General features: G+C 32.3%; 3 protein-coding genes across 3 annotated transcripts in view; 1 reads left to right on the top strand and 2 right to left on the bottom strand.

Moving 5' to 3' along the window:
- Positions 1 to 122: 122 nt before the first annotated feature.
- LOC115443084 lies at positions 123 to 3,459 on the bottom strand. Its single transcript, XM_030168351.2, has 5 exons — positions 3,225 to 3,459; positions 2,949 to 3,080; positions 2,292 to 2,461; positions 1,826 to 1,919; positions 123 to 1,752 (listed from the first exon to the last, which is right to left on the bottom strand). The coding sequence occupies exons 1-5, from the start codon at positions 3,283 to 3,285 to the stop codon at positions 656 to 658; spliced, it is 1,554 nt and encodes a 517-aa protein (XP_030024211.2). The 5' UTR covers positions 3,286 to 3,459; the 3' UTR covers positions 123 to 655.
- Positions 3,460 to 3,707: 248 nt separating this feature from the next.
- LOC115443094 (thioredoxin domain-containing protein 17) lies at positions 3,708 to 7,138 on the top strand. Its single transcript, XM_030168360.2, has 3 exons — positions 3,708 to 3,971; positions 5,455 to 5,536; positions 6,638 to 7,138. Exons 1-3 carry the CDS (start codon positions 3,827 to 3,829, stop codon positions 6,789 to 6,791), a joined length of 381 nt encoding a protein of 126 aa, XP_030024220.2. The 5' UTR covers positions 3,708 to 3,826; the 3' UTR covers positions 6,792 to 7,138.
- Positions 7,139 to 8,321: 1,183 nt separating this feature from the next.
- Positions 8,322 to 10,745, bottom strand: part of LOC115443087 (SEC14-like protein 2) — a 45,351-nt gene continuing 42,927 nt past the window's right edge. The window contains exon 10 of the mRNA XM_037439759.1: positions 8,322 to 10,579. Coding sequence (XP_037295656.1) covers positions 10,434 to 10,579 — 146 coding nt within the window. The 3' untranslated portion in view covers positions 8,322 to 10,433. The remainder of the gene's footprint in view (positions 10,580 to 10,745) is intronic.

Genomic DNA, 10,745 nt, shown 5'->3' with positions numbered 1-10,745 from the left:
TCAAAGAGAATGTAAGTATAGACTTGAATGATGGATCGAATATCAGTACCGAGTACCTACTCGGTAGGTAGGTAGGTTATACGGAATTTAAAACACCTACATATACTTATATTAATTTTTATTATGACCTTTAAACATTTGTAAATTTATATTATTTTATCTATTTTATATTACAACAATTTATGTCATATTACATCTAACACATTTAACTAAACATTATGTTCAAACCCAAATTATTTTCTTAATTTTTCAATAAAACTTGCAGACAATGTTAAAGTAGCTTATAATAAAAGGAAAGAAAATCAACATTATATTATAACTATTTTTGATATATTATTGAAAACTCATATTAAATGTTTATACTGTCTCCAAGTCTGATTAAAAAAGACAAATGAAAAATATGCCAACCTGTAGCACAACCTGTCAAAAAATATAAATAATTTACAAACATTGAACATCTTTTTAAATTATAGCACATTTCACTGTTAGTTTATTAGAATAGATTATTTTACAAACAATACTATAAATTTATTTTTGAGTCAATAAATGACTATAAGATGCATGTCAATTCAATTTAAATTGTACTATATTTGAGAGTTGTATTCACAAAAGGTTTCCCTCCTTCAAACAATAAGTATACTTAATGTAACACATTTTAATTGTCATCATAGAGTTTATCTAGTTGTTTTTGTAAATTATGTGATGTGATGGAAGGTGTATCAGGAACAGCTGTTTTCTGCTCTTTGACAACAGGAGTGGACAAGAAATTCATATGTTTCTTCATGTTCATGTAAACACTTAATGCTTTGTCATTTAAGTCTCTATTTGGTGACAGAACTACATTTGAAACATTTGGCATTGATTTATAAAATACCTTTTTTCTTAAACATGCATTCTTTTTAGGTATTTTGTAACTTGGTGATTTGATACATGATTTGATTACTGATGTTCTACCTACAACTGGATTTTCTTCAGAGTTAGTTTTTTCTATTTTTATATCCCCTGGAGCTTTGGTTTCAATGATAGATTCAACTTTTTCTTCCCTCTTAACCTCAGAAATTGTTTGTGCTTTTCTTTTCTCAATTATTAATTTTCTAACATACTCCAGAGATTTAAGTTCCTGCTCCCTGATTTTGTCCAGAATTTTAATGTTGGCTAGCGTTCGTTTTTCAACTTCCAACAAATCATGGAGCTCTGTGTTGTTGTTTTCAGGTATTGTTACTGCTGCTTTGTTCAGCATTTCACAGAGAGATGTTATCACACTCTCCTCTCTTTTGTTATATTCTTCTGGTTGGAATGTTTTGTCAAAACACATGATTGTGTTATCATTCACGGCTGAAGTGTCCATTTCACTAGAGTTGTTGAAATACTCTTTAACATTTCTATATTCTCTGAATGGAGTTGAAGCGGGCGGAGAAACTTCTGCAATTCTTTCTAAAGTTTTTTCCTGTGACACATTTTTTATTTTGTCTTCAATATCACGAATTTCTTTTTCTTTTTGCAAGAAGCTAGCATCACAACTAGATTGCCATGATTGGTTTGACAGTGGTGTGTCAGGCATTTTTGGGGTAGCAAATTTCTTTGGAGCAATCTTTGGTGAGGCTAATTTTGGTGTTGCAATATTTTTCAGTTGCCTTGGTATATTGGGCAAGTTTTCTTTATTGGCCATTGTCATCCTTTGTCTTACAGGTGGAGCTAAGACGGGAGTTTCTGGTATATTACATATTCCACTTATTCTTACTTTATTCTTCTCTAAAAAATGAAAATTTACAGTTATAGTTTGAAATACACATTTTATAAATATATAAAAGTAAGCGTGTCTTACCTAGTATGTGTACTGATTTCTTTGCTCTGTACTCTGGTTTTGGAAACTTTGGTGTTTCTGCATTGGCCGTAGCCATTCTTGGAGCTAAAGTATTCTGAAAAATGGAATAATTAGTATAATCTAATACAAATTAATTTCAATTTTCCTGTTATAAATTGCCACATACGAGAAGTAAGTTGGTAAATTATCTGAGACAATATAATTGTTATTGGTTGGTAATTAAATTGTTATGCCGTTTCTACTCTAACTAAATTTATTCTACATGTTAATTACTTCTGAGAATTACCATTTATAAACACCACAGAAAAAGGTCAAATATCTCCTAATTATGACGTTTTTTCTGGTTAACATTTTTATCTATTACATAATATAACAACACATTATTTAATATTTTTATAAAAAGCATAGAAGAAATGGCATGTATAATTGAACATTTTTATAGTACAGAAAATAAAATCTTAAATACCCTGGGTTTAGGTTGAAAATTGAGCACTTTCCTGACTGGGTTGTGCTTCATCTTCCCTTCAGCAGTGTGACTTATCTTCTTACACTCCACCTTCACTGATGAATTCCAGATTTTCTTCTTGACAGATGTTGAGGCTTGCGTTTGTCTTCTTGGTGACTGGTTTCTTAAAGCTGAAGTTATTTATAAGGTTCTCAATGAATTTAAAAGTAGTTTTATGATAATGTTATCAATAGTCATATTAATAAAGATTTCTTATGTTTATGCAGATGTTAGACATGAAAATTAAACTTTTTTTTTTATTTGATCATGGTTTTAATATTTTAGTTTACTCTCTATGTTTCAAAGACTTTGTAGCCTTTGTGGTCACCACAGGGACTGAGGTAAATCCGAAAAATAGTTTAATTTTAACAGTCATATTGTAAGGGTGTTATCGCTTCACCTAAGCCTGCTTTCTTTACCATGCTTACCTAATATGTTGGTAGATTTCACACAGATCCAAATTTGAATGGAGCACTTTTAGAAAATTCTCTTACAATGTATTATTCAATTGATAATCTCATGCCCCCGCACATATCATTTTACAAAATAATACCTACTTAATCATGATAATATAATATCAATTATTATGGCTTGCTATAACAAATGTTGCAAATTTACCTGGTATTCCAGCCATTAACTCGGCCATTGTGAGAGGTTTCATAGTTTTTACAGCTGTGCAAGTTTGTGTGATCGTTGGCCGCGGCTGTTTCCTAGCGGTTAGAGTCTGCATGGCATCCTTGGACACTATGCCTGAAATAATATTCAATCTATTTAGAAACAACAATTACTTGAATAGCGAAGTTAATTTCAAGTTAACACGTAAAATTGATGCACTTTATAGAAAACTTTCAACAAAGAAGTTATATTGTGATGAATTATCTGTTATTTACTAACCACTTAGGTATGGCAGCAATTCTGCCAACGGCTTTGGTTTCAATGACGTTGTCGTATCCATTGTCGTGCGTAATATAATTTATTTCTTTTTTATTTGCATATTCACACACAAAACATCTATTTACATATCAAAATTACTTTCAAATCCTATTCAGACACTCCAAATTCAAATTCAAAATACAAACAATGTCAACCGAAGAAACTGTCATACTGATACGCTGCGAATAGTGATACAAGTGTTATAAATTATCGACTAATGATGTGTAATGGATTATAATTCATTTATTTTCATGTAACTTAAGCTAGAGATCCATATTTTTATCTCTATAATTTGGTTTCATAGATTTTTTTTTGTTTCTACAATCGAATCGGATGTATAATCGAAAGATGGTTAGTGACATCTCCGAAGTCGAACAATATTGTTCACTTTTTCGTATTTGCTAGTCCGGCCGTCCACAACACACAACACTACTACTATCTAGTGTCAAATGTCAAAATACAGCGAATCAGTATTCAGTTGTCAAAAATTGTACTTTGTGCTATCGTCACCGGTGTACATAATATAATAGTTTTATTTTTTACAATAATATATTGCATATAAAATGGCTACCACAGTGGCACTCAAAGGCTTCGAAGAATTTTGTAAATATGTCGACAGTATTGATCCCAAGGGACCACCAGCGCTAATTTATTTCAGCGGATCCAAGTTACCTGACGGGAACAGTTGGTGTCCGGACTGTGTTGAAGGTAGCAGTTCTTCAGATTATTGAATTAGGACAATTAAAATTGTCAAACGATTAATTAGAATTTATCGTTTGACTATCGGTATTTTAATGCAATAGTCTGGCCCCTATTTTTCAATATTTTTTTTACTGGATTGCATTGATCTGCAACAAGCAAATGGGTTACCTGGTGTTCTCCACCACCAATAAACAGCCAACATATACCTAATATATCTGAACTAATGTCCTTAAAGGAAAGTATTACAAATAAGTAATAAGAATAGGTATTGTTGGGTCATCTGGAAATATCACTCGCGTCATAAAATAAAATTTGAGGCAACACAATATACAATATTGTGTAAAAAAATATTTTTTATGTAGATAAAGTAAAACAAAAATGTTAAATTGAATCATAAAGATATTATCATTTTAAAACTTCTTTGTGGATTATACATGTCATTTTCTCTTTGGTGCTGTGACTTGAAAATTGACAAAAAAAAATAAAGACATCATGAATGCTATAAAAATAGATAACATGGTTAAAAAAGAAATCCATACAGTCAATAATTATGATGAATTTAATGAATATATAACAAAATTGTCAGAGAAAAATGCTAAGGTGTATTTTATGTTTACTGGTAAAAAGAAAGAAAATGGCAGGAGTTGGTGTATCTACTGTCAGATGGGTAGGCATATACTGCATGAGAATTCTTACTGTCCGCAGTAGAACAGCTAGTAGGGGGAGCACCTACTGTACTGCCCACTAGTTAGAAACAAAAACCTAATTTTAGGATAAGGACAATAAAACTGCACCAAATTTAAAAATAATGGTCCTTGATAAATATCAGGATCTCTAAACATTTAGGATATTACTGATATTTATCATGGAGCATTATTTTAAATTTTGGTGCACCTTTTTCACTTGTGTCTTGATTTTTGGTTTTTGTAGATAATGGCATTTTAGGTAATGGAAAGCAGCACTGGTACTCTCAGTATAGATAGATAGCAATGGGTGTGTAGAGGCATGTAGGTAGTTGGCACTTTTTAAATTTAGAATTAAAATCTACATTCAGTTATAAATTTAGATACATCTTTATATCATGTTAGCCGTGGCTTATATAATAAAACTAGCTCCTGTATATATGTATACCTGATAAGTATTGTGAAATAATTTTAAACTTTGGCAAGCAGCAATAATTATTATTATGGTATTGATGGTGATCTCTTACCCCACTGAACCATATTATTTAACTTTAAAATGAAGATAAAATGTGGTTGAATGGTATAAAATCAGTTTTCCAATCTGCTGTTACATTTAAAAGGGTAACTTTTCAAATTAAGTGCTAATATATAATTTCAGAAATTCATTTTAAAACCATGTTGATATAAATAAAAGATCTAAATAAAATGCATTATCAAGTGTTTTTTTTAAATCTCTGCTGCATAGATCATTTTTATTATTCGAAATTCCTTTTTGGAGTGCAAAATTGCATACTTTTTTTTTTCAGCGGAACCAATAGTTAAAGCATTCATTGGGGAACTTCAGAAGGACATCATCTTTGTGTATGTGGATGTCGGAGATCGGGACTAGTGAGTATTTAAAAATAATTCCTTTTTTTTGTGGATTAGTATGACATAATTCAGGCGGTTTTAACATTTGTATGTCTATATTCAATAATATGTGAACATTGCTACACTTAAAGAAATACCATATCTTCTATGTGATGCAATATGTAATCCACTTGGCCTCAATATTTTATTACAACTTATCATAGCTAATACATTCAATGACTTTGTGTATAAAATCTAACTAGATTTAAAAATTTTTGGGCTTTAGTGTTTTATACTAAAATAATAAACATAACACATGAATATTTGTGTGTGTACCTAACATTTTCAAAATTGTTTTTTTGCAGATGAAGTTCTAATTTGCACAATCAGTTTAAAATATAGTAACATTATTTAAAATAATCGTCAAGGCAGATAGGCACACATATCCCGTTTATTTTTATCTTAAAAAAACAACTATACAAAGTTTACCCCGTAAGATACTATAATATAGAATATGTCAATCACGGATTATGAGCCATATCATAATACTCGGATCTGTGACCAATAACTCCTTGTCACACCAGACATAAACTTTTATGGAGATAGAACTAAAAATGTAATTATTAAAATATAATACAGCAAGTATAATTACGGGACAGCGAAAAGTGTATAAAGTAGCATCTGATTATGACAAAAACAGACCATGCTATGTTTTGTAAAAAGTTCTTTGTAGTGACTATTGCGATGACAAATGCCATATTTATCTCAGGAGTCACACAGATATTTATATAATCAAACTGTTCTGTACACACTCATATTAACAAGTTACACTGCACCATTTATTTATCAACGTTTACAGCTGTTAATTTTAAACTTGAGTAATATGATACCTTTAATAAATACATCCAGTGACAAGCTATAATATTATTTATCAAATGTAGCACTCATTGTATATATTTTTCGCTTATTGTTTGTTTGTTGACCGGCCTTCTTAATTGCCATTCGATAATACACTTTATTTCCACAGCATTCGTATTTTTCCTTACATTTACACTATGGAAGTAAATCAACGTACGTATGTAGACGTAAGGCTGCTTACCCCTTCAAGGATACAGAATGACGCTGCATTTTTGTTTACAGTTGGAAAGACAAGGCGTGTCCGTTCAGAACCGACGCGCGCTGCAAGCTGATGGTGATACCCACCATCATCAAGTGGAAGGGAGTGCAGAGGCTGGAGGGCAGCCAGTGCACCAAGCGGGAGCTCTTGCAAATGTTGTTTGAAGACGATGATTAGATGCTTTTCAGTGTTTTGTACATTTCATATAACGTGGAATAAGCGATTGTCAAATGTCTAATATTACTAGAAATATTTAGGAATTACATGCGTCCATGGTGTGTATGGTTTTTATTCCTGAGGCCGGCAGACAAAAAAAATGTCGCGTAATTGTGGCGTAACTTTGAAAGCCTTGAAACGAAACACTCGAATCATGAAAAAAATAATATTTAATTTACCCAGAAATGTCATTGGTTCCTCATATTGCTAATGTATGAAATTTGACAGTCTCATCATATATACATTTTGTATAATATATCAAGTAATCTTAAGCAAGTTGCATTTATAAATAAAAGTATTTTTCTTTACTATTGCGTTTCATTTGTACATTCGTTTTACAAGCCAGATAAGATAAATGATGGAAGTAAACATTTATTTATTGTTCGATAACAATGCCTACCTAGCGTATAAAATATTGGAGCATTTACTAAACTTTATTTGCTATGACGTGATAATGGAAAACAAGATAAACAAAAAGATTTATTGTTTTATGGTGTAGCATCGAACGCGAACACAAAATGGTTACGAATATTGTCGCGGGTAATTTTTTACGATTTTTTTTGTTGTAAGAGAGCGATGACTCGAATCTATCTATTTTATTTATATGTAAGAATCAATTTTCATCGGTTTTGCAACACGCTCCTATAGTTTATAGCGCGTTGTTATATGGGCTACATGGGCTATCCAACATTCTATAGAGGTGCTCCTTTTTGCATTTAGTCCGTAGCAAGTCGGGCCGTGGTGCGTAATATGCCAGCTACGTGTCTAGCCAGCCCAACTCCTTGTAGTGCAGGATCGACCTGGTTTATTCACAGGCCTGTCGTAGTGATCCCGGTGTACCGAGGATATCAGCCCGTTGTGCAACTACTCCTACGCATTCCAGGATAACGTGTGAGACTGTTTCGTCATGCGATAGATTCAATTCAGAGACGTCATCGCTAACCAACATTAAAAGAATGTCTTCAATTCGAATGAGTAGTCCCTGAGATTAGCGCGATTAAACAAATAAACAATATTCAGCTTTTTATAATAGTATAAAGTATAGATTCTGCCCATTCTATAGGTACCTACACAGCTAGTTCTTTAGTATGGTAATTCTGCATGTCTTATGCCGGCGTCACACATAGCAAAAATATTTGAACACTTGTTTGAACTCATGTGTGGCACGGGTATTTGCGTATTTGTGCAAAGTTTGTTTAAATATTTGCGTGTTTGCCATTCGGTATCGGTTTTTCGACCACACATTAAATCGTTCAGTTATCGAGTTGCTTGAAGGAGAACCGATTATATGGAAACCTAAAACTAAAAGCCATAAAAATTGAAATTTGATCAGTGTCTGTAACTGTGTTCAAATGTGTGGCAAAGTCTTTGTTCAAATATTTGTCTGTATGTGGCGCCGGCATTAGCGCCAGCATTAGCGCAAATGAAAGACACAAAACACACCTTGCAATGGAAAAAAAAAAATTGACAACATTTACTATTTTATTTAAGTATATAATATACAATGCTTATTGTTTATTGCTTAAAATTAAAATTGTACTAGGTAAAGTCATCACAGGAAAATAATAAACCTAATATTGAATACATCCCTAGGTATACAACCAAATACTTATGTGCAAGTAAAAGTTTAACAGCCGATTATATTTAACCTATATTTATTCTAGATTTAACAAAATATACAATGTAGATTCAAAACCTTTGACCACCAGTAACTTCAAATTATGTGTTCCCATATGACTAATGTTTAAAGTAATTATTAAATTAAATTGTAGGCGTATAATTAATTTGTTTTTATAACATCATCAATTAGTATACATTGACGTCAGTGTAAATGTTTATAATATTTAATACAATCATACTGCGTCAGTTCTTTTTCTCACAATAATATTATGTATATTAATTATTAAATATCAGACCTCGAGTATTATGTGAATTTTTGGAGATATAAATAGTAGATTTTTTCCTGGATCTTCCATGCATGAAAACAGGTATTAATTAGTTTTATTAAAATGACTAAGTGACAAATCGACATTTTATTAAAATTTTACCAAGTCCTTGTATAGTCAGGGGGCCCCATTCCGACAATGGGACCAATTCGTCTTTATGCAATTATGGGCTATTATTGAAGGGCAGCTTTGATAGCCATAGAGGTTAAGGGATTTTTTAACTCTTTTACCTATGCGGCTATCAAATAAAGACGGAATAGGTACTCACTATAACTAAATAGAGTAGCATGGATGTTCACACTACATGCAAGATTTATGTAAGTAAAGTTACGGGACAATTCTATAAAGATGTTAATACAATCACAGCCCATTGTATATACTACATATGAACGCAACAATTTTCCTTTACCCAAGCCTTCTTTGTCATTAATTTTTTGGGAGTACACTAAATCTTGAAAATTGTAAGTTCATAATTATTTGTACCATCCTTACTACTCCTTCCTTCCTGTACTTTTTAATAGCATTTTTTTCGATATTCTTGTAATTTCCTCCACAAAACAACACTGAATAGCCAGAGCTTACCCACTTAAATGCTTTATTTACATATTTTTTCCAACATTAATTACTCATTTAGTCAAAATCATTTGTTTTTATGGCAGATTCCAATAAACCATCTCAACCGCTAACTACGCGTTATTGATAATAATGGACCAATAAAATAAATCATCCGTAAGCAAGTCAAGCAATCTTTATTCTGATTGGTCCGTTTTTGCTATGAAACTGACAATAGCGGGAAAGATCGTTTTAGGTATCGCCCAATTAATCGAATACTGATTTACTGTGACTGCCTTGGTGGCGTAATTGTATTGCGTGTACGACATTGCTCTGAGGTCCGGGGTTCGATTCCCCGGGTCGAGATAAGTAATACTTATTGGGTTTTACTACTGCGTCTCTACGAATGAAAATTACAATATTGAGATATACCTAAGTAAGTAACATGTATTAAGGTACTTGTACTTTCAAATTGCATGAACTTGTATGGCCACATTCATTTGTGCAGTTTTATCACGACCTTGGGGGAAAGTGCGTTAAGGTCATACCAAAAAATGTCATTTCACTGTTTTTCACAGAAATAATAAGATATTTGGCACGTATCTGTTTTAGGTTCGGTAAATTAGCTCGAGGCGAGCGTAAGCAGCGACATAATACTTATTTTGGGTTTTGAAATAAAACTATTTTACTGATTTTGTCGCGGTTTTTTATATTATAATTTTCTCCCAACATTTCGAAGATTGCAACCTTCTTCGTCATGGGGCGGACTAAGGTGGTGGTCAAAGTTACAATATCCAATTACATTTTACAATTATGCAATTAAAAAAAAATGCTATTGACGGTCGGATCTTCGCATTAACCAAAACCTTAGCTTTCCTGTGACCATGAAGGTTTTAAAGTCTTCGAAATGTCGGGAGAAACAGTAAAATATTAAAACCGCGGTAAAACGCGTAAAATAGTTTTATTGCAATGTCTAACATTCGCGTAAACATAAGAAATTATTCTGGGTTAGTTCAACGTTTAACCTCAAAGTTTATCAGTCAAATAGTCTTCAAAGTTTACTGTCATGTACATAGTATGTGTTATGCGCGGTTTGTGTCGTATGTTACTTGCTCCCGGCGGCCGCTGGTTCGCAGCTGTCGTCTGGTTCGTCGCTCATGTTCAAATCTCTAGATGGCACGGATATGAGGAGGTCGTAGTACACTTTCTTGTTTCTTAGAAATGCGTTCTTGTTGTCGAATACCACCGAATCTGTAAAAGAATTAATATATTTTTATATCCGGAAGTTAAAAATGGCAGACTTTAGACAAATTAGTACGTGGGTTGAGAATAATTATTTATAAATGATCACTATCTTCAGTTAATACCCAGATACCCAAGGTGAATTGTAAGAATTTTGAAGTTTTTTATGTGTAAT

This window comes from Manduca sexta, chromosome 17, assembly GCF_014839805.1.
Source record: "Manduca sexta isolate Smith_Timp_Sample1 chromosome 17, JHU_Msex_v1.0, whole genome shotgun sequence".
Classification (NCBI taxonomy): domain Eukaryota; kingdom Metazoa; phylum Arthropoda; class Insecta; order Lepidoptera; family Sphingidae; genus Manduca; species Manduca sexta.
This window is presented reverse-complemented; position numbering and strand designations above follow the sequence as displayed.